The sequence below is a fragment of the Coptis chinensis genome, chromosome 8 (assembly GCF_015680905.1).
Source record: "Coptis chinensis isolate HL-2020 chromosome 8, ASM1568090v1, whole genome shotgun sequence".
Classification (NCBI taxonomy): domain Eukaryota; kingdom Viridiplantae; phylum Streptophyta; class Magnoliopsida; order Ranunculales; family Ranunculaceae; genus Coptis; species Coptis chinensis.
This window is the reverse complement of record NC_141463.1, coordinates 80,359,986-80,384,717: the sequence shown is the minus strand read 5'-3', so window position 1 is coordinate 80,384,717 and position 24,732 is coordinate 80,359,986. Positions and strand designations below refer to the sequence as shown.

Genomic DNA, 24,732 nt, shown 5'->3' with positions numbered 1-24,732 from the left:
TATTACACATATATTCTAATACATCATTCTTCAAATCTACATGTGCCTTTTAACATTGTTTATAGTTTCTACATGTATATATTACTTACTGCTTATTGCACAAGGAAATAAGAATCTATAGAGTTTCCTTCGTGATAGACACCAAAATTGGCAAATGGCCAACCTTGTGGTGGTACCAGTGCACTCTTTCCCCAGGTACACCATTGGCACTTATTCTTTGACATACTACAAACTTTCAAAGGGTCTATGGAAAGAGGTCCTTAACTAGTGAGGTATTGATTGAAACCTACATAGCGGATTTGGTATCTTGGTGAAAGAGATTGGCACAAAATTTGCAGCATGAGTAGGGGTGACTTCGGATCGGATTAGCCTCCTTCGGAATTTTTCCAAATTTTTTTCGGAACCTAATATGCTAGCCAAATCCGATCCAATTTTTTCGATTCAAAATATATTTCCAATTTGAACTTTCGAAATTTCAAATAACTCCGGAAATTTCGAATACTTAGTAAATTTTCAAAGATTTCTTTACTTTCAATTATTTTGGAATATCATACGCCAAATGTTCATTGTTGGGAGAGAAAACCATGTCCACAACACCAATGTACCAACAACAATACGACATGTTTCTTATCGAGAAAACTCATTTTCATTCAAAACAAGTGATCCAAGAAAAACGAGAAAAAAAAACCCGCACCCACCAATAGCAAGCATTGTATTCGTTGAGGTGCGGGTATTTGTAATGTTTCAATTTTTTTTCGTGTGTGGAAATTGAAGCGTGAAGTTAATGCTGCATAAATAATGGATTATGGTCTTGACTCTAAGTAATTGCATAATATTCTATCTATTGGAATTTGGCTTTTGGATTGGTCCTAAGAAGTCATTGTATGACTCAATGACATTTTTTTCATATCATTGTTGTTATGGCAGACGGTGTAATGACAAAGAGAAATGGTCCAATTCAAGTGGGGAAGTAGCGGCTAGGTTACGTTTTTGTTTTGTTTTTGGAAGTAAAAACTAGAAAATGAATGAGCGATTAGAGATCTAATCAAGTGTATAGTGAGAGAGAAGTATATATTTTCGGAATAAATTGGCAATAATATCGGAATTTTCGGATTTTAGAATTATATCCAAATCCGATCCAATTTTTTTTTGGAATTTTCGGAAATCGGAAAATCGGAAAATCGGCCCATGAAAACTACATCCAGAGCCAGACTAATTTCGGGTCGGATTTCGGAAAAATCGGAAATTCGGCAAAGAAAACACCCCTAAGCATGAGTGAAGACAAAATAATAATAATAAAAAAAGTGAATTTACACTCTTTGAGTTATTCTTAACCGGCTCCCCTAATTAGTTTGGTTTTCACTAACAAAAATTATAGATTGTCATTTGATTTGATTGGTATGAAAAATCAGATCAGCTGATTTTTTGTCATAGAAATTCGAAAGTTCCACCCCGCAGTCAATTCTCTCTAAAAAAAATTATGGTCGATTTGAAAGTCAAACCTATTGATATCAATTCCTTTGCTGAGAAATCAGCATCAAGAGCAGATGAGGGCGAGTTCGAGACTTCGAGAACCTTACGAAACAAAGAAAGGAATCAAAGACCATAATGTCAATTCATTGCATCCATTCATTGCACGTGAATCCTGAACTTGGACTAGTTTCCAATTTTTCATGGTCTCCAACCCACTTTCTCACATCTACTCTTGTCTAGAATCTAGACGACTTTGATTTTTTTTCTTATCATGGCGGAAAGGAAAACGATTCGATAGGGCCCAAGCGATGCAAACAAATGTTTTACCAGACCCCTACTTTAACGAAGTTGTACAGTTTGTCAATGACAGATACTGGTGTTTTACCACCATTACTTGCATTGATTGTGCATTTGTGCAACAACTAAGCTATTTTTGTCAATCACACAAAACATATTTCCGAGGGAAAATGAGTGTACGCGCGCACGCAATGCAAATTATAGTGATAGTGATGAAATAAGAATCATTTCGGTATTGCAGACTTGATTAATCAAATAAAGAGCATCCTTAATTTGAACTTTAGAGTAGGTGAATAAAAGGTGGCAAGTACTAAAGAGGTTGGACTTTAGCACAAAAAAAAAAGTAAGTGAATAAAAGGTGGCAAGTACTGAAGAGGTTGGAATGTATGATTCCCTGATGGAAGCTTAATTGCTTGCAATGCAGTCCGTCATTAGTATTTCGGGATCACTTGGCAACCTTAACATCAAAGAATAGTTACATGTGTAATTAAGACATACAGTCCAAATCCGAGATGGAAAATCATATTTACAGATGTCATACAATTACACTTCTCTTGATCTACAACATCACAGGCCACTGACTGGTTCTCTAATATACTTCACATCTCTTCTTGAGCAGAACCTCAAAACCAGTTCTGAAAAGATTAAAAGAATTCTCTTCTAATGATGTACAAAAATCGCCATAGCAAGTTCAAAGACTGAAACAACAGACGCCCGCTAGCTACTGTGTTTTAGTCAAAGAGTTCCCAGTCCTTGGTAATCTTTGTAGATGATTTTGTGGTTGGAGCGCTCAAGCTTCCCACTCCAGACTCAAATTTTTGCCATTTGGTAGTCACAGACACAGCATTACTACCATTGCTGAAGGGATTGGAATTTCTGGACTTTAGAATGTCAAGGGTTTCCACAAAGCTTTGTACACGGCGAACCTGTATAGGAGTTGAAAAATCGAAAACCAACAGTAAATGTGATGTTCTAATATATAAGATATAGTGAATACACAAATTACAAGAGAAAGACACATCACCCGGCCAAAACCGAAACAAATCCATTCTCATAACTGTAACAGATTGGCTAACCAAATCATAACTGTCCTTTGATTCAGAGGAGACTATCTCCTATCTCAAGGAGACCATCTCCTATTGCATATACCACAAAACTTGGAGCTTAACTTACCAGTCTGCAGTATGGAGAAACCGTTGCAACAACCTTAAAAGCTAAAATACTCATAGCCTTTCTTATTGTCCCTATTTGTCACCTTCTTCATCACCCCACCTTCTTAGTAGTACAATTTGACCTGGGAGGCCTGGTCTTCCTTTCTAACCTGCGTCTACATTCCCCTTGGATATCTCCAAATTCATTCCCCATACCCCTACATTAGGCACAACCCTAACCTACTCACCAAAACAAAATGGTGCGACATAGAGCCATAGTAGGACTTGAGTACCAATTCTGTGCGTGCCTATGACAGTACACTTTCACATCATTTTGTATGCTCAAAGATAGGCAAGACATATGACGAGCGAAAGTTGGTACAAACAAAGTTAATGTGACAGAATTCTATGCAGTTGTTTCGAAAGTAAACCTTGTGAAGAATTGTATCCAGTCCCATGTACTGCCCATCTTTAACCATATATATAGCACATGCTTTCTCTTAAACGGACATGTCCATTGACGGACATGTTCGTTGGAAGCTTATATAGTGTCTTCATAAGCTTATACAGTGTCGTCCGTTAAACACGTTAATAAGCCGTAAACTAAAAGGTTTTGGGACGACACTGTATAAGCTTAGGAAGACACTATATAAGCTTTCGACGAACATGTTTATTTAAGAGAAAGCCTGATATATAGCATCTTTAATGTTTTTATGATTTTTGAAGTTGCAATTTAATTAGTTATTTACTCAATTCTTCAACGGGATCTGGGTTTAGGTCCGAATTTAATATTTCCTGCCAGACTAACTTCAACATGTGTGGTTTAGATAAGATATTAAGGAGCCATGTTTCTTCTTCTTTCTTTGGGGGTCTCTGCATATTTTCTTCTCCATCTCTACCTTTGTTCCTCATATTAGACATAATTTGAATTTTTGAGGATTGGTGGATTTTTTTTTCTCTTTCCCCGCTCAGGTAAAATGTAATATCATTAACAAAGGAAGCTCAGAAGGCCTACATTACAAGTGAAAAGAAAAGAAAATAAATCTACCAAAAAAAGCCTAAAGAATGTAACTCATCACCCCATGTCTAAGAACATTACATGGTCCCACCTAGTTACAAAGAGACTCAAAAAATACCATCTACACTCCTAAAAGACTTTACACCATCAATTGGATTTAGATGTAATACATATAGTTTCAGGGATATGTGAAACACTTTTCATGGAATCATGGTACCCTGAGAACTGACTTACAGAGTAATTTTTATGGAAAACTGAAAAGATATAAAATAATATATTTGAAGAACAGTTTATAGAAACACGCATACATTCCTAGTTCAAATAAAAGGCAAGTACATGAAGTTTTGTAGACTTAAGGCAAGCTAGTGTACTTTCAGGTTTGCCCATGCTCACCCCAAGGGTAACAACATTAATGGTGGAAATTATTGATGTACAAAGAACACTACATAAAAAAGCAAACCAAGTATAAACTATCAAGGAAAAAAGGACCAACTACAAACCTCAATACGTCTCTGATCTTTTGCTTCCCCTTCGGCTGCAATGCCATCCAACTTAAGCAACTGCATCATAAACAACTCTGTCAAGATATTGAACTCCTTCTCTGCAATCTTGGTCCCGTTCCTCATGATCGACTCTAGGGCTGATACCTACAAAATCGAAACCAACGAGATGAGTTTTTTTGCCACAAGGTCAGAATTGCAGGTAAGTCATCACCTTCTTGGTCAGCTTATCCACCTCAACCCTGACTTTAGCTATAGCTTCACATGATTTTGATACTCCACTATCATTCTTCCTCTCCTGAAGCTTCTTTTCCCTGCTTGCTGGGTCCTCCAAGAGTACTACTTTTGACATGTCCAGTACACCAGCCATGTGCAAACAATCTGTATCTTCTTTTTCCTTCCCTCTAAACAATAGTCTTTGTTCCTTAGGCTTTAAACCAGTCTCATGGGCAAGAAGCCTCTTCAAATCGCCTTAATTAACCACAAAGAAAGCACAACACATCAATTCCAAAGCCAAAAATGACATAATAGCCCAAAACAACCATATTATTGGGTCAAAAAAATTTCTTTATGTTAAACACATTAAGTTTTAACAGACTTATTCTACATAGTAAACAGTACAACATAAAAATGACCAAAATTCAACTTGATGGAAAACATCCACTTTAAATTTCTTTCACAGCAAACCAAATTAAGCATGTATACATCACTTTCACATAAATCCCCAAAAGTAAAAAATACAAAAATACAAAGGGTAATTAGGGATCATCATAACTACCTTCAAGGACTAGAAGCCACTTAACGAGGAAGGAATCAATTTGCACTGAACGAGGAGGGAATGCATAATGCAACTATCTAAATTAGCAACAGTCCAGTACTCCATAAAAACTTGCATTGTATATAAAATGCAACACATATGTATACACAATACGATTGATAAAAGAAAGAACCCCCATTGCATCAAGGAAAATTTTGAGAATTACCAAAAGTAGATTGAGCAGGAACATTAATCTCATGTTGGTAAGAACCATGAGAAACCTTGATCTTGATCATAGGTCCTGAAGCACCAACTCCATCAATTCTCTTCTGAACAAGCATACCTCCAGGTCTAAGTTCCCATCCTATTTCTTCATTCTTTTTATTCTCTGAAACTACAACTCTTTTAAAGTTATGTTTTTTCATCATTACGTTACGTGCTAAAGTAATTATCTGAAAAAGGTGAAGTTGGTTAGAGAGGTGAAGTGTTCTTGTAAGTTAAAGATGAAGCTGTATTTGGCAAGCAAGTAAAAAGGATGTGTGGTATAATGTGGGTTGTCGATGAAGGAATTGAAAGGAACCTTCTTTGAAGAAACACTTGGTTGGTTTGTTGCCACTTTCAAGCTGTGAAGTTGGCAGATAAATAAAGAACCAAAGATTCTGGGACATAAACAACAGACATGCTAACCAGCAAACCAATTTTAAAGTTGCTTACTTGCACCATTGCCTATTTGCAACTATAAACTAAGCTGATAAAGGCGGCCTTGTGCACTCGATCGGTTGCACAATCAACAGCATTGCTGTGTATGACATCATTTCTTTTGCCCAAGGACCAAAATATCGACAATATTGTGTATCCAAAAAACGAAATATATCATATATATCAGAAATATTGAAAATATCTATTTTTTTTGTTGACTGTTAAAAAATTATTTTGTATGTCGATATATCATAAAATATCAGAAATATTATCGATTATATAAAAAATATTGTAGATATATTAATAAAAATCGGTCAAAATCAACAATTTATATAGAATATATCGGTTGATATATCATAAATTACAACATATATCGGCAAAAACAAGATTCAATATTTAGTAGAAATATATCAAATATTTTCATCTCGTATACCCCAAAAATGAAATATATCAATAATATCTCAGAAATCTCGACGATATTTTACCCTTGCTTTTGCCTCAACTCAAAAGTCACAACCCTCTCATTTCTATCCACTTTGTTCCTAGCTAGTTTGATTATAGGTGCAAAAATCATGTCCTACCTATCTCCTAATCTCCTATACAATGTAAGGTTAGTGTGAAAAATGAATACCACATGACTTTTTTTTTTTTTTTTTTTTTCTTCGATAATAAACTTTTCATTTATCTCTAAATGAGTACCACATGACATTTTAGCATGGTGCAACCATTTACTTTGCTTGTTAGCAATCATAATTAAATATATGGATATTCACAGCATCACAGGATGATCTAAAATCTACCTCTGTAATTCTTGCTTTGGACCCAAAATTAATGGTCTTAATGACTAGACTTTAAACAGGTCGATGGATGTTCTTGTTGGAGTATATTGCGATTTACAGGGAGCAGTTGTGGGTATTATATTAGGTTCGTGAAGCTGTCGGATATGGTCAGAAGATTTATTGTTGCAAGAGTGCAATGTTTGCAAGAAGCCAAGAAGTAGCTAGACATTGGCACAAACAGTTACACTAGGCCACTAGTGCTCATTTTATTAGGGCTTGTGAACCAATAAAACAATATCCCGGCCCTTCAGCGATAGATTTGGCCTACGGGTACGGCCCATACCTCAGTAAGTTGTATTTAGAACCACTCAGCCCGGCCCATGTCTCGTTCAAATGGGCCTTGTTAAACAGGTAAAACAAGATCCCGGCCATCTGCTTCAGCTATATATAGATTTTCCAAATTGCAGTGCATTTGTCACTGTTCACAATCATACGAGCATTTTTAGTGATCCAATTTTATGTTGGCTGCTGCACTTGAGCAATTCGACGATAGTGGCGTACATCAACAACTAATTTTTATGGTAAATTGCACTCTAGATCAATCCTTGACCATATGAAAATATTTCAACATGCATCAATCATTTTGGACCAAATTCATTTTAGAATGAAGGTGTTTTTTCGATTGGTGTTCTTCACTTTACAAGCGTCGGTGCAATTATTTATCACCCCATAATTTCACTTTTGCAATTTATTTCTAAAGAACAACTCTTAATTTCCCTAGAATTTTCTCTCTCCAAATCATTCCATTTTTTCTCCACAAATCTTTCTATTTTTTTGTGTTTCCATAAAAAAATAAAAAAACTATTAATTTCAATTAAAAATTTCCATGTATGTGTTGCAGATTCTTAATAGGGTTCTCCTCAATTCAATTACAGCGCGAACTTCTCAAATTTATTTTAAAATTAGCTATTATCATCAGTATTTTGGGTTGTAATAAAATTGCAATTTGTAATTGCATTTACGTTTCTTTAAGAATTATGATGATATTTAAGAGTTTTTTCATAAATGTCAGTGTAGTTTTGATTTTTTTTAATGGAAGGTTACTCTTTCTTTATGGAAACACACAAAAATAAAAGATTTGTGGATAAAAAAAAATAGAATACGTACAGAGAGAATAAATAAATATTTGGTTTGATTTTAATTAACTAAGAGCATCTCTAGGTGGTGGTAGCATACTCTTCAAATTTGAAGAATGCTACCACAAAATTTGATAGCAAATTTCGACCAACTCTAGGTGGTCGCAAATTCGTGGTCGCAAAATTTATTGGGGACCCACTGCGACATTATTAATCCAAGGCCACAAGACCAACGTTATCGACGCGGTGAATGCTACGCCAAGACTAATGTAATAATACGTCTTTGTGTTTTATTTAATGTCGCTACGACGATGGACTTTTGTCATTTTACAATTTTTTTTTTTTTCTCATTTCACTCTAGTTAGTAGGAAAAAATGAGTTCGGCTTTTACGAATCCGTCTATAATAACCAAACACGATGGAGTGGTGGCGGTGAGGAAGAAAACAAATGCATACATTTGGGATAATCCCGGTGGTGATCTAGATGATGAACCAACCACTTCCGAGTTGGAAATCAAGGAGTCGAGGTCGACGATCCATTGCTTCAATATCGGCAAAGTCGATTTTGAATTTCTGGAGGCTATTGATTTCAACCATCTTAGGCGGTGTCTAAGAGGTTTCATGAAAGGCATGTCTCAAGAGTTGTTCTTGAACAAATGTGTATGTATTTTAATTTCATAAATTAGTAGTAGTAGTAGTTAATTTTAGTAGTTCAATACAATCATTATATTTTTATTTTTATTTTTTAATTTTAGTTTCATTTTGCGTACATATCGGAGATGTGTTATGTATCGGTTCGGTGCACTCCACGTCGCTTAGGGACGATGGTGGGATGATATTAAGAAAGTCGGTGCACTTGACCATGTTAGAGATGCAATTTTAGCGACTCCTTTTGCTCATCTAGTTGACATCCCTTACAATAAGACCCGACATTCTGGGGAGTTATTAATGGTTTAGTTGAGAGATGGTGGGATAGTACACATACTTTTCACTTCCCTCGGGGGAGAGTTGGGCTTCACTCCATTAGATTTTTGCATGATATCTGGTTTGAGTATAGGATTAGGTAATCCGTTGAGATGTAGCACTGAATTCCAGAGTTGTGCCCAAATGATGACTTTCTTCCCTTGTCTGACCGAGGAGTCGTGACGATCTTTGGTGTTAGGATTTCGGTATCAAGGCTGCATACATTACACCGTTGACTCCTGATTCAGGATTGCAGTTTTTGATAGATTATTTGTCACTTGATTCCGATGATGGTCAAACACATGTTGATGAGTATGTAAAGAGCTTTACGTATGTATTTGATGGGTGTCTTCTTTTTTCCTTCCCGTCATTCCACGATTAATTTGGGATATCTAGCTAACTTTGAGCACTTGCATGAGTTGGCGGTATTGATTTTGGTGGAGCCATATATTGTCATTTGTTAGCGTTGTTTAGATAGAATGCCTCGACATCTTGGTGTTGTCGGTAGTCCCCGATGGGAGGGTTTGTCATTCTCTTAGAGGTATGGTTTTATGAGTATTTTAAAAACGCAAATCCTATCCTCCGAGAGTATACCGATGAGAGGCCTAGGCTTAGGGCTTGGCACGGACCTTGTCGGCCAGCGTCGACCGATGAGATCGGTCATAACATAACTTCATCCCAACCCGTTGAGCTTAGCACCACGTGCTTCTATTGTTTGGAGGCCTTGGAGGACATCCGTGCACATCGGGCGCCAATGATATGTAGATATGCATTGTTCATTTCTCATAGGAGGATGGTATTCACTTGTGGGAGTGATATGGAGTGGTATTTAGGGGATAGATGTTACGGAATGACTCACACCATACTTTGGTATCCCTCCCCGATCCGCTACCCATGTATCGAGGGCTAAGGACATGACCTTAGAGCAAGTCATCGAGAGTAACGCATTGGACTTGGCTCTGTGGGCTTCGACCTAGTTACATTGCAGACTTATGAGCGATTACCGTTCTTGGTTCGGGTGTCTATTGGTCATTTGCTCCCAACTGTAGGTCGTCTGAGGCAACATTCATCTGGTTAGCAATTTGGGTGTCGGGGCGTGAATTCCAGATTGGCCGGCCGTCCGCATACCGACGCGTTTCAAAGATGGACACATTACACATTTGTTCGAAGACCGGATCCCCTCGGTCGAGTGGCCTTGGGTTTTCGGTTTGAGCGATCCGAGTGGCGGGACGATTTACCGACCCATTCTTCTATTGATGCCACTTTCGCGTCGTACAGGTTAGAGCCCGACCTTGGACATCTATCTCGGTAATTATTTTTATTGGTTTTGTTTTATTATTTTGGTTTATTATGAAAATGTCATAAATTATTAATGAATAATTATTTCGGGATGACCTACGCATGAGATATGAGACAAGCATTAAATGTAAATGATGGCTTTATCCCTCGGTATTCGCCACTGGTGTTGAGAGAGAGACTTCTTTCCTGTGCTCATGTGGATTATGACGATTTGCAACGCCAGATTGATGAGTTCTGTGCTCGGATTGATCGCACAAGGGTGAGTTCATCACAGCATGGGATGACGGAGAGTTCAAAGACAAGGACGGTCGAGGAGGAGTTCCACTTGGCGAGGTATGTGTAGGATAGTCTAGGAGGTTGTTGTATAACGATTATTATTATGTTGTGTGATTTAGAATTGTTCATTTGATCATTTTGATATGTTGTGTCATTATTATTATGTTGTGTGATATGTTGTGTGGTTATTATTATGTTGTGTGATTCATATGTGTTTTACTTCATTTGATTTAGCAAATGAATTACAATTTTTATTAATAGAACGCGACAACTAATACATGATTGCAAACACATAAAATAAAAATAAATAAATAAAAGATAACTATTACATATCACCCTTATTACATACTACTAGAGTTACTCTAATTATATAATAAATAAATAAAAGATTACAACAATCAATGTCGGTCACCCCTAATGCTCCATAGATGCTCGACAAGGTCGCTTTTAAGTCTATCATGCATAGTCTTTGATTGAACTCGTAGAGTCCCTTCAATGTAATGTTCCCGAGTAGGTGGAATCTGTGGTTGCCCTTCTGGATCAGGAATGTACCTCCTCATTTCATAATTTTTATTCTTAGCTCCGATTACCATATTGTGCAATATGATACATGCTCTCATAACAGTACCCATTGTCTCCACATGCCATAATTTGCAAGCTTTTGCCAAAATACTAAATTTAGCTTGCAAAACCCCAAAAGCTCTTTCAATATCTTTTCTTGCAGCTTCTTGCATCGTTGCGAACCACTTCGTCTTAAGAGCATTAGGGTTTGAAATTGTTTGTATAAATGCCGCATAGTCAGGATAGATACCATCAGCTAAATAATAACCCATATTATAGTTATGCTGATTTACATCAAAAGAAATAGGTGGAGAAGTACCATTGATCACGTGCTCAAATATCGGCGAGTTGTCCAACACGTTGATGTCATTGTGTGATCCTGGCATCCCAAAGAAAGAATGCCATATCCACAGTCTTCGGTTGCAACAGCCGAATATAATGGATGGTTTTCGAATCCGACCAATCGTAAAGCACCTTGCCATCCGGTTGGACAATTATGCCATTCCCAATGCATACAATCAATGCTTCCCAACATACCCGCCATCCACGTGTGGCGAGAATGTGCAAGCAAAGCGTTACAGATATCGCAATATTTGGCCTTCGCAAGTAGACTGAACCGTACAATTTGATAATTGCATCACAGAAATGCCTCAACGCCTGGTTTCCACTTTGCTCGGAAATGTATAATTGATCGTCAAGTTGATCAGACACCGTGCCATAACCAAGAATACGCAAAGCTGCAGCCACCTTGACCAGAGGATCTATACCAGGTTTACCAGCATTGTTAACTTTAGGCTGAAAAAACTTAAAATGAGTTTGAATATCGTTGAAGATGTGAACAAATAAAGATTTTTTCATACGAAAGCGCCGTTTGAAATCCTCTTTCGGAAAGACAGGACGATCGACGAAGTAGTTGTTCTTCAAGATTTCCAAAGTCAGAGCATATTTTCTATGTTTAATTTTTCGACCCTTCTTTGAACCACCATGTGGTGCCTTCGGAGCATGTACTTGTGCTTGTGCAAATTACAGCCAAAGTGTGTTTCATAAGAGGCATGGCATTAACAAATTCTTCATCAAGACTATCTACCGAGTCTCCGGAGGAGGAGATGAAGAAGAAGACGGCGATGAAGATGAAGATGAAGATGAAGACTTAAAAGCGGAAATATCTCATATACTTCATGATCCATTTTTTTTTCGCGTGTGTGTTGTTTGTTAAGGATTGATGTGAAATGGTTGAGTTGTTTGATACAAATGTTTGAGTTGAGTGTGTGTAAAATGAAGAAGGAGATGAGTGTAGATATAGAAGGTAGAAATCAGGCCGTTTTTGCCCGTTGGAGCACGCGACATTAGAATGTGGCGTAGCGCCGATAGTAATGGCGCGATTAATAATAATGCGCCTCCTTGTTTGTGGTCAAAGTCAAAAAAGTTGAGCGACATTAGTAATGGCGCAGCGACATTACTATTATTGTCGCCCAAGATCCGCATCCAAATTGCCAAATTTGCGAACAAGAATGCGAACAAAGCGGTGATGCGACCACGAATCGCGACCACCTAGAGTTGGAATTCCGGGAAATTCCGACGCATTTCTTCAAATTTGAAGAATGCGACCACGGATACGTCCACCTAGAGATGCTCTAATGTTAATCAATAGATAACAAGATGGTGGATGTGTGTTGGATGGGTGCTTTAGGGAGATTTTTCGTTCCTAAGCGCCTAAAAGCGAATTTTTTCTTATAATTAAGATAGTTTCATAGTGCAGAGTTGGGGTGGAAATTTGGCCCTAACAATAATCTTAACCCTGCCCGACCCTAAGCCCTCACAACTAAAGCCCTCACAGAGTCTAGGGCTGGGCCGGGCTAGCCCTAATGCCTTCTAAGGCAGGGCTAAAACTAAGATTTTAAAACATAGGCCCAGTCCTAATTTAGCCCTCATTAGCCCCACTCCTAGTTATAGTTTCACTATAAACACATATCATAACTGTCCAACGTACTCCTTGTTAAATATTTCTAATTAAAATAATATTATCCATTGTAATTTATCAATTACCGTCTGTAGTATTTTTTTTTTTTTTTGAAATATTTAGAGGGTTAAGGTAGCCCGGTTACATTGAACGACCCTAGGCCAAAGGCTCATGTAGCGCCCCGATTTTCCAGACAATTGAATATTCAGATAAAAGAGCTCAATCTGAATATTCAACAATCTAATAAACCAAGACGTGAGCGGGTTTGACTCACATGAGTCCAAACTAGAACTAAAATATAAAACACTTCTTTGAACATCGCGTTCAAAGAAATTTCGACAGAGTTTCCTCCTTATTTTCCGACATTTCATAAATTTACAACCTGTTCAAACCTGAAAATCAAATAATATACTTCCATTTAATATATTACAACCTCAGTCGTAAACCCGACTACTAAAAGATATATTGATTCGTGACACCGGCTACTTAACCATCTCGACAAATGCCAGTTAAATCAAGTAGCTGCAGCGCTCCAAAATCGATTTTTTCTCCAATTATCGTCATAACTTCTAATTAATGAATTCATAACTAAAGACGATTAACATTATACTAAATTATTACAAAATCACTTAAAGGGAATAAATTTGAAATTAAAATAAATCGGTAAAGGAACCGTTGTATCACTGAGAGTGCGCTTCATTCACGTTAAATTGTGCTTAACTTGCCTACACGCCTTTTCTTGTCTTATGGGAGCACCTGTTCATCCCTGTGAAGATACTCTAACGCTCAGTTGGATAGGTAGTCAATATATAATAATCAACTTGAAATGAAATTGAAAACAAAAGACAAGGTTAAGACATACCTTTAGCTGCTTAATACCACTTACCGTTTTCTTATTAAATCCTTGTAAGTGCATCAATTAACATAATCTCAAGAAAAACGTTAGCATTCAATATATCCATGCATAACACGTACAATTATATATTTCTCATGCCCAATTTCCACAGCAATAAAAGAATATTAAACATTCGGTTTCCTTTCTCAAAGGGGTAGGGGTTTTCCTATGGAAGCGGCTGAGCCGAGTGGCTGCCTACGTACCCATTTAGGGATAAAACCAATCGTAGTTCTCCTATTGGGATGGGAATGGATTAAGCCATTCCAATGAGGAAGGCAGCATGGGTTCCTCACTCATGTTCCAATCATGTAACATCCGCTAACTGATTCTCAACCTTGAATCGGTATTCTACATGTATGTCACTTCACTTCTAATCTTTCGAGATTTCCCCGAATACTCAATCAAACAAACAACTCTCAATACCAATAAAGAATATTAACTTATTTATATTTGAACTAGCCAAAATATAATCTCGCGAGAAAAATAAACAAGAAATTTTGTGTGGCCTAGCGTTGTCCCTAGCAAATGGCATATGAGTGACTTGGATGTGGCCTGGTGCGGCCTGGCAGAGGCCAAATGGTGGCATGTAGCTACCTGGCTAGCATGTGCTTAAATAATAGGTTCGGTTAACACATATGAACTGTTTATCCAGCCAAACCAACTCCTTCATAAAATTTCTCAGAAACAATAATAAAAAATCTCCTAACTACCAACCAAAACAAAACTTGCGGTATAGTATGAACCCATGACCCAAACAAGTCATTGAAACAATTAGAAAAAGACAAGAAAAATCAGAATCAAAGCAATACAAACATGATATTTGAAAGTGGAGGGAAAACACATAATACAATAGCTATCCATTGAATCATTGATGGCTGCTTCTCGCTGATTTCCCCGAGTCCATCTTATATCGAGCCTAGAGATGATTGATCTCAGGTGAGATTCCCCCTCTTTTCGTCTAGCCGCCCCTTCTATTCTTTTCATACCAAATCAAAATGGTCGGTGAGGTGATGGAAAATTTGCTAGACCCCCCCCCCCCCGATTTGTTTTTGCAGGAGGTGTATCTCTCACACTTTCCCCCTCCGATCCTTATCCTCTCTATCTCAGCCCATGAGTCCAGCAACTATTAATATAAATGGGCCCATTTATAGCATAAGCCCAATTAATTGAATAGAACAGGCCCAACTAATATATAGTAATATAGGCCCATACCAAATATGATAAAGCCCGCCTCAAAACAAATACAATTAACACTAAATCCTATAATAGCACTGAACCAACACATAAAATGACATGATCACCCTTAGGTAAAATTCCAGGTCATTACAGCTCACCAACCCTGAAGGCTCTTGTTGATGCCCCATTTTGAGTAGACCCAACCACCTTCACCTTGTCCATGAAGACTTGCCTTCGCTCCTCGGTCCACCCATCTGGTCTTGCAACCACTACACCATAACAGGCTATTTGCAACGGCAAAAAAGCGTTGCTAATAATTTTCGCAACGCTTTTTAAGCGTTGCAAATATGGCGTCGGTAAAGTGTTGGAAATATTTGCAACGCTTAAAAAGCGTTGCAAACAGAAATTTCCAACGCTTAAAAAGCGTTGCAAACAGAAATTCAAAGCGTTGCAAATAGAAATTTCCAACGCTTAAAAAGCGTTGCAAACAGAAATTTCCAACACTTATTATAACTATTTCGTACACATATTTAAAATATTTGCAACGGTTTTTTATTTCACAAACGCTTTTTAAGCGTTGGTAATTTGTTAAATTTTTTACCAACGGTTTGTAACCGTTGCAAAGTTGTTAGTTAATTTAAAAAAAATAATTTAAAATTCATTTGTAACGGTTATAAACCGCTTCGATGGGTTGCTAATAAAAAATAATAATTTCTCATATTTGGTAACGAGACCCATTAAACCTACAATAACCAATGAATACAAGAATGGTTTAGACAAATATATATATATATATATATATATATATATATATATATATATATATATATATATATATATATATATATATAGCTACAAACCCACTCCAAACCTGAGCAAACAAAATTAAGGACCAGAGAAAGCAAACTTCCCACCTAAACAAATCACCCTTTGCTTTCAAAATCTTCCCTTCACTCTAAGAAGTCCTTGACATCTTCAAACCGAAAAAGCTCAACGCCTTCGCATTCCCCTTCCACGCCCTCAACCCATCGCTCTAGCAGTAGCATCTCCTTGTGCACTCTCCGACTGGATTATCAATACAATGAATAGCCATTAGAAAATAACAATGCAAAGAAAAATTAAAAACACTTGTGACTACCAAGGATGGCACTTGCGACTACTAAGCTTAAAAATACAATACAAATCACTTGTAAACACCAAGTACTTCAATTTTCCAAGCAAAAAGTACATTACATTATGCTTACAACTAGCTAGAAAGACTGGTTTATGCTTACATTACATTATGCTTACGGGGATCAAATAAAGATCTGGTTTAATAGCGGAGCTCATCATCATCACGAAAAGTCGGATGTTGACTTATCCTCCTTCTCAATGAAGCACTAGAGATTTCACTGCAGAAAAACTTAACCCCTCCCTCTCTTTGTGACAGTGAAGAATTTCTAGATGATGCCGGAGATCTTTCATTGAATTAGACTTTGCGGATCTGTCAAACAAACGAAACGGAAAAAATGAAACTATTAACTTACGAGAATCAGCAGATCTTAGAGACACCCTCTTTTCTTTTCTTGATAGAGATCAATACCAAGGCAAAGATAGTATACTTTACACGGAGACATACAATAAGACACAATACAAAATCTCCTACATATAATTAAACGGACACATGACTTGATGTCTAAAGGGGGAGAAACACTTACTCAATTCCTGTTGCCAATTGCTTAATGATAGTTGTAGAAGGTATCACATCCATGTTTGACGCATTTAAGTCTTCTTCTATGTCGGGAAAAAATTCTCTTTCTGACCCCTAAAACCATTAATTAATGTCTACACACCATTGACTACAATCTAGCATAACATGTACACGATTAACCTTTTCGAACTGATTCTAGCATAACATGTGCTAGTTAAGTGTAACACAAACTTTAAAAAAGAACAATGCTAAACATGTATATATTCAATTTCATGTACATATGATGCTTCGGACAGACAAAAAAAAAACAAAAACAAAATAAGAATAGACATGTAGCTAAAAGCACATGTAAAACTCAACTTCGGTAACCAAAACCGGAAGACAAATGAGCTTACCCGACTTTTCTTAGTGGGAATTGTAGTGTTCCTGTTGATCAACTTTGTGAAGATACCACCCGAGTCTCAAGACCTAGGGATAGAGGTCGCGACATCCAAGAGAAGAAGCTCCTTGACATCTCCACGAAGTATGCCACCTTGTATTGCAAAAGACCCATAGCAACAACTTCATCGGATTCACTCCCTTGCTTGGAGCCTTCCCAAATATCTCTGCGACAACTTCTTGAACTTTGGGAACTCTCGCCATCCCTTCTACAAGAAGTACCTCACCCACCTCCTTGGTAGTAATACCGGCATCTTTCAAGCAGCTCGACATGGGTTTCTAGTCCTCTCAATCAAGTTGCTAACCAAAGTCTCAAACTTTGACCTAGTTAGTGTGATATTCAAATGTTTTGCACCCGATGCATCAGCAGTGATGAAAGGCGTGTTGATCTCACCGTGAAGTGGATGAGAGTTCTATCTTAGTTTTCTCACCGCTTCTGAGCCTCTGGAGGGGCCAACTTGTCCGAGATCAATAGACTTCGGCTTTCTTAAACTCATTCACCAAATATTCCATGAAGGTATTATCAAAGTCCTCCCCACCCAAAAAAGTATCACCATTTGTTGATTTAACCTGAATGAGAAGAAATTTTGTGAGACTCAACTTAAAATCAAGCATAAAACAATTCCTAGAAAAGATAACGACTTAGAACCCATACCTCAAACACACCATTGGAGATTTCCAATATGGAAACATCAAAACTACCACCACCAAGATCAAAGACAGCTATAAGGCCCTCCTTGTTATTTACTCCATAGGAAAGTGCGACCGCTTGATGGGCTCATTGATAATTCTCTCTACATTTAATCCTGCAATCCTTCCCGCCTTTAGTCGCTTTGCCTCTGGCGTCATTAAAGTATCTTTGGAACTGTAATTACGGGCTTTGGAAACCGACTTCCCCAAATAAGCCTATGCAGTTTCCTTCATCTTTGTCAAAACAAAAGCTCCAATCTGACTTGGTGAATACTGTTGTCCATTGGCCTCAACCCAAGCATCTCCATTTGGAGCCTTTACTATCTTGTATGGAACCATTTTCATTTCTTTTTGTGTCTCGTGGATCATCAAACCTTCGCCAATCGGACACTTAGTCCCGTAGACTGTGTTTGTGGGGTTTGTTACAGATCGACGGCGGGGAGTGCCAACGAAGTTCCCCTTTTGGTTGAAGGCTACCACTAATGGAGTGGTTCGAGCACCTTCCGAATTTTCAATCACCTTTGCGGTCGCATACATGACAAGAACAAATAAGAAACAACCTTAACTAAGTAAACTCGGAGAATTGACAAGTCTCATACCTTCCCTTCCATGACGTAAACACACCTAATTGGTGGTACCCAAATCGATACCGATAATATCATTTCGGTAGGCTTTGAACTGCATAACGTCGAAAACTTAGTTATTTCATCAAAGAAAGAATATAGAAATTAAAGAATAGTTGTAGTGGATATCATAACAACTCTCTCTTATACCATCATGGAGGTATAAAGCGATAACCCGCCTTTACTCGCTTCGGTATAAGTGCACAAAGCAGAAAACAGAGGAGAATTAATTAATTAACGGATCAAGCCAATGATGTTCATTTAGTTTGTAAATCTGTGGCGCTCAATCATTTTCTTTCCTTTGCTTGAATCAAATATGTTTGTGTACAGAACAAAAATAATGTGTTGCATTTGCGGCGACTTGAACGAGAGGAGCTAGGGAGGGTGTTAAAGAATGCATCCATGGATGATAGAACAATCATTCTAAGTTCTAACCACCCTGAATAAAGCATGGGCAGAACCAAGGTCCATGCTTGACCTCTTTCTTGAGAGTTTTTGCATAGGTGAAGGGACATCCAGACTCCTGAACCACCTAGTTATTGTAGCCATGGACCCAACCACGTTTTTTAGATGCAAGTCCGTACATCCACACTGTTTCTATCTCACAACTCCTGGTGTTGATTTTTCCAAAGATAAGCGGTTCATGTCTGAGGACTATCTGAAGCTCATGTGGAGGAGGATCGACTTTTGGCGCAGTAGTTCTTGAACCGGGCTACAACTTTGTTTTCACGGGTATGGATTTGTTTTTTTCAATTCAGTCTTACGTTTTCATCCGAACGCATAAACTTCGCATTTCTTCATAATCGAGCCATCGATAGACTAGACCAAAGACGAATCAAATTCGGTTTTTGTCACTCATAATACTGACCCAAATAAGAGGATACACGCCACTACGCCGCTGGTACACCTTAATTCAGATCTATCTTCATTTGAAGTATAATTACTGTTTGCCATTGCGGGATGCGATATAATGTGGCTTAGGGACCCATTTCCCCACTTTGACAAGATGGATGAAATTTATATTACATGTGATATCTACCAAGGCAATTCAAGTGACAAGAGGAACATGGCTTAACGAGGGTTTAACTATGTAAAATCAAGAATGGCAACCATAGAATTCTACAAATCTTTGGTACATGGCAAGACTCCTCCACGACAAACAACATGACCAACTAATCAACTAAAGAGAAAAACTCAATTGCATGAACATCAATGAGCTGAAAATTAGAACAAATACCAACTATTCTTCAAATTCTCTGTAGTTTCAACTCTTTCCCCAATAAGTGAACACTTCGTAACAGAAACCAACAACACGTCAACACTAACAGTAAATTGAGATCGATGTACCTCAACAACACACATTCCATCATAATCTAACCATCCATCAATCTAAAAAACAAGCTTAAGCAATTCAAACTAAAAACATAACAAAACATTAAAACAAGAGAAACTCGATTACGGAAACCCACGAAAAGCGGTTTGAATCCGGATAGCGTTCCCCATTCTTGCCTCACAACCCCTGAAATTTTTAGGTGGAGCCGCAACTATAGTAGCAACAACAAAGATTAAAAGCATCGACAATTGAAGAACACTCGAAGTCTCGAAGCGGCTCTATGATGACTTCCTTTTGAAAACCTTTTCCACCACTCAGACTCAAATCTCCCCGATGAGCTTCTCCATAGTTTCCACTTCTTGTTCTTATTACCACTAACCTTCTCCTTCACAAAACAAAATATCCAAACCTTAAAACTCAAGAAACAAACAAAAACAAGAAGAAATGAAACAAAATGAGAGTTTTTTTTTTTTCCAGCTTACTTGGTCATCTTTTTCGGTTTTTCACACCAACTATTGATTTTAGGCATTTCCACTGAAGCACCCATTGTTAAAAAAATCAGTTCTTTGAGTGATTCCACCTTCAAAACTTCAAACAGAGAGAGAGGTGTGTGTCCTTTCTCTTCGACCCGACCCTTCTATATATATATAAACACGCGAGATTAGTCGAAGTAAGAGAAAGAAAATAAGAAAGGGAAATTTCAAATACCTAACCTGATTTCAACATAAGGCTGGAACAATCGGAAGTCTCAGATTAATTACGAGCTTTCACGGCTATCGTCCCTTTCTCAATTAAATCAGTAGCATCTTCGAGCGTTATTCTAGGCACATCTCCTTTTTCTTCACCAGTAAAGATAAAAAAAACCCTAACCTAACCCAGTGGCTGTGAGAGAGAATGAGAGATTTTCTATTTTGACATACCGACGGCGATTTCTTTTTTGTTTCCCTATCTTTGAAATTTCGAAGTTGTTTTGGTTTTTTGGATTTGTAACACTTCTCCAATGCTTTTTAAGCGTTAGCAATTAATTCCGGAAATTCACTCAAATAAACCAACGCTTTACAACATTGCCAACGCTTATTTAGCGTTGGCAATTTACTAACGGTAAATAAACGTTGCAAAGCAAAAAAGGTGCGTGTTGCAAATATCCTATTATGGTGTAGTGAACCTTTCCCACGAGGAGAGGGGTACACAACTAATTGAGCTAGAAGCTCGTGTCTGTATGGGTACTTCTAATAACTTGTCTAATATCATAAAAACTTGTAAACCTAATTGTTTCTATCTCACAACTCCCTATCTAACCTAGTTGCCAAGAAGAATAATGAGCACTAGGCACTAGCCTAATGAAAAATAAGTTGACGTCAGTAAAACTCATTCTAAACTCTTATTTGTCTTTGAGTTTTTCAATGCTAAATGTAATTTTGGTGGGGTTTGCGTACAAGAAAAAACATATTGATGTCAGTGAAAACTCCTTCCCAAAATGTGTCTTGTGCATTTTAACTGTAATTTTGAAATACATGTATGAGCCTCTATGTACTTCAGTTCATTAGATTGTGGATGCGCATTTTAAATTGTTGAACTTATATATCAGAGATTATTACTAGATTGGTTGTTATTCCAATTTCAAAGTGGTGGGACTTTGAGTTTGCAAATCTTTGTAAATTTTTTGTAATAATATAAATGAATTTTAAAACTGATGTAGTAAAAAGATGCAAATATATAGGCCCGACCTTAAAACCTTTAAAGAGGGCTTATGGTAGGATAAAGGCTTGAGAATTAGACTTATGACCCGGCCCTATGCTGGCTTTAAGACGGGCTAGCCCAGTCTTAATATCTGAAGGGCTTTAAATGTTTAGGCACAGCCCATTGCCCACCCCTAGTGCAGAGTTAACGAATATATACTTGTGTTTGAAGAAAATGCTTAGTCATGCCTAAATTAGTTGTCTCAGTAAACTTCATCTTTTTTATATATTAGGGTTAACGAATATTACCCCCTACTAAATGAGCCAATTTGGATTTCCCCCCACTAGATGGGAAATTAGAGTCTCTCCCAAATACACACAAAAAAAACACGGTCAACCCAAATTGATTTTTTTTTGTGTGTACTTAAGAGGGAGACCATAATTTTCCCATCTAGTAAGGGAGAAATCCTAATTGGCTCATCTAGTGGGGAATAATACTAGTTAACCCTATTTATTAAAGCACCATTCCAGAGATTGTTAATATAGAGAAGGAGACAAGTGGCAAAAAAACCGCAAAAATAAATAAAATGTATGTCTAAATGTGCAATAATGGGCGGTATTGCCTTGCAAAAAACGGTAGAAACTAAGCGTTTTCCATGAATTCGTTTACAATTGAACCAGAGATATCAAAATATAGCAAGCAGCAGATTATCAAAATAACAGACCAACAGTAGACATCACGCTGTTTCGAGACATATGGCTCTAGAGGTGATCTCATCCACATCCACAATCCACTCATCAGGCAGAAACTGGAGTAAGCAAATATATTAAATAAAAAAAACATATTCAGTGACCAAGTTAGGTCTTGAGCTCAATTTTAATGCTAAGCGACACATATCACACTAATCCAACTTGTGATTGGGAAGACCATTAGTGTGGTAGGAGACATATTTCCAATACGTAAACCATTGAGGCCCCAAAAGTTGAAAGTATCGTCTAAGACTTGTATTCACTAGAAAAGTAGAAGAAGTAACCAACAAGTTCATCAAAGATTTGAAAACTCGTACACAAATTATTCTTCAATCATTCTTATTTTCCCCACTCTGACTTCGTTTGTAACCACGACACATTGTGTCACCAATTTGACTCAAGAATCAACATGCCGAAACAGCCAAGCCGCGACTCATCTCAAACTTATCTCCATCTTAGTAATCTTCATAACAAGTGTGATCGGTATTTCTTCACCAGTTATGCTTGCAAGAAAGTTTCAAGGGAAACCAACTTTTGAAAAAGTTACACTAGTGATTAAGTGCTTTGCAGCTGGTGTAATTCTAGCTACTTCATTCGTTCACGTACTCCCTGATGCATTTGATGCTTTGTCTGATTGCCAAGTAGCATCATTTCACCCGTGGAAAGATTTCCCATTTACGGGTTTGGGTTCAATGGTTGGTGCTTTATTAGCTTTGCTAGTTGACGTTACGGCAACTTCCCACGTCGAACATAAAAAGACGAGTCACTATACACCGGTTGGAACTCTGGATGAGTTGGATAAGAAGTCGGTGGAAGTGAGTGTGGAGGTGAGTTGCGATGATGGTAAATCGGTTGAGGATTTGATTATGATGAAGCAAAAGTTGGTGTCACAAGTTTTGGAAATAGGGATTATTTTTCATTCTGTGATTATTGGGGTTACGCTTGGAATGTCTCAAAATCAGTGTACCATTAGACCACTGGTTGTTGCTCTGGCTTTTCACCAAATTTTTGAAGGAATGGGTCTTGGTGGTTGTATTGCTCAGGTATGACAACAACATGCTATAATACTGCTAATTGCTAAACTAGTTATCCGACAGTCAGTCAGTGTGAGTGCGTCTGTGTTTCAATTCTAATGGCTGGGGGAGTGTGGGAAAATGGTACATTAGTACCTATAGACTGTATACATTTGGAACCTTACTTTCGTCAAGGCCCAAATTACCAGTATGCTATGAATCCTATGATATAGCGAGCCCCTGAATTTCCAATATACATTATTGATTTGTTGGAAAATGTCAACAAATATATTATGGTGATACCGTGATAGTGTTCATATTTTGTTCAATTTGTCAGCATTTCTATGCCAAGACCCTACCCTTGCCTTTTCAGGTATGGGGATGAGGGGCTCTAATCCAATTTGTTATTTAATTTCTACAGTTTATGTACAAAATGTTTTCATTTTCACATTCCATTTATTGTCCAATTACAAAAGACCATACCCAGTTCTTGTATACTACAGATGGATTTCATTTTCACCCACAAATATTTCCTTTAAACTGGTTCAAATGTCAACAATAGGATGATGTGGTTGCACAACCAAAACCAGAGATATTAAGGCTAAAATACCATTTGCTATTTCTTAGTAGTGCATTACTGCAATTTGAATGAAATGGTCAAATAGAAATACGAGGAGTGCAGTGATACAATTAAGTAGTAGAGTGATTATAAACTAGAGGTTACAAATTGATAATCAGTGTGTTCCTTCACCTAATACATTTTTATTGTTATTGACAACAGGCTGGTTTCAACTTGGGGACAATAGCATATATGTGCTTCATGTTTTCAGTGACCACTCCCATTGGGATCATCTTTGGAATGATCGTATTCTCTGTAACTGGCTACGACGATAGCAGTCCGAATGCCTTAATAATGGAAGGGTTGTTGGGTTCATTGTCTTCTGGGATTCTTATTTACATGGCGCTTGTTGATCTTATAGCGGTTGATTTCTTCCACAACAAATTGATGAGCTCACAACCCTCGTTGAATAAGGGATGCTACATAGCCTTAGTTCTTGGTTCTGCTTCTATGTCTGTACTTGCTCTATGGGCATAAAGCAGCTTTAATTTGCACGCAAAATTTGAAATACAACAAGTCAAGTCTTTGTTGGAATCTCTATTGTATTTCTAAATACTAGTGCGTGTACAAAGTGGAGGAGATGAACAAAAAGTGTTCTCTCCACTTTAGTGCATAGAAGATAGTCCCACATTAGTTATCCACTACTAGCAAATGAAGTATATGAGGAATTCTTCTACCATAAGAGCATGCCCTTAAGGTACAAATGCTTTTGTGTTAGGAGGGAGGACTCACGCGCGCACCGAGCCAGGTTGGGGTCGGGCTTGGGCATACTAGTGGATTGATCAATTGCCTAAACTTGTTTTTGCTTTTGCAAGTTTCGGTGTTCTATTATAAGTTGGTCTCTCTTCTTTATCTGTTTAGGAGACCAACGGCTGTGACTGACCAAACCTCTATATAGACAGGACTGTGCGTCCATAGAGGATTTTCAATTCAACAGAACTCGTTAAACCAATTTCAG

At 37.6% G+C, this 24,732-nt stretch overlaps 2 protein-coding genes and 1 pseudogene across 3 annotated transcripts; 1 reads left to right on the top strand and 2 right to left on the bottom strand.

Annotated features, from left to right (window-relative positions):
• Window positions 1-2,179: 2,179 nt before the first annotated feature.
• Window positions 2,180-5,981, bottom strand: LOC147483407 (BAG family molecular chaperone regulator 4-like). Of its 2 annotated transcripts, XM_086579948.1 has the most exons (5): window positions 5,423-5,762; window positions 5,218-5,262; window positions 4,654-4,910; window positions 4,440-4,586; window positions 2,180-2,696 (listed from the first exon to the last, which is right to left on the bottom strand). In XM_086579948.1, exons 1-5 carry the CDS (start codon window positions 5,622-5,624, stop codon window positions 2,502-2,504), a joined length of 846 nt encoding a protein of 281 aa, XP_086436074.1. In that variant the 5' UTR covers window positions 5,625-5,762; the 3' UTR covers window positions 2,180-2,501. The 2 variants fall into 2 exon arrangements, with proteins under 2 accessions (XP_086436074.1, XP_086436075.1); XM_086579949.1 differs by lacking the exon at window positions 5,218-5,262 and having other exon boundaries at window positions 5,423-5,981.
• Window positions 5,982-11,274: 5,293 nt separating this feature from the next.
• LOC147483406 (heat shock 70 kDa protein, mitochondrial-like) lies at window positions 11,275-20,260 on the bottom strand (annotated as a pseudogene).
• Window positions 20,261-22,370: 2,110 nt separating this feature from the next.
• LOC147483405 (zinc transporter 6, chloroplastic-like) lies at window positions 22,371-24,308 on the top strand. Its single transcript, XM_086581023.1, has 2 exons — window positions 22,371-23,185; window positions 23,937-24,308. Exons 1-2 carry the CDS (start codon window positions 22,643-22,645, stop codon window positions 24,249-24,251), a joined length of 858 nt encoding a protein of 285 aa, XP_086437149.1. The 5' UTR covers window positions 22,371-22,642; the 3' UTR covers window positions 24,252-24,308.
• The last annotated feature ends 424 nt before the right edge of the window (window positions 24,309-24,732 follow it).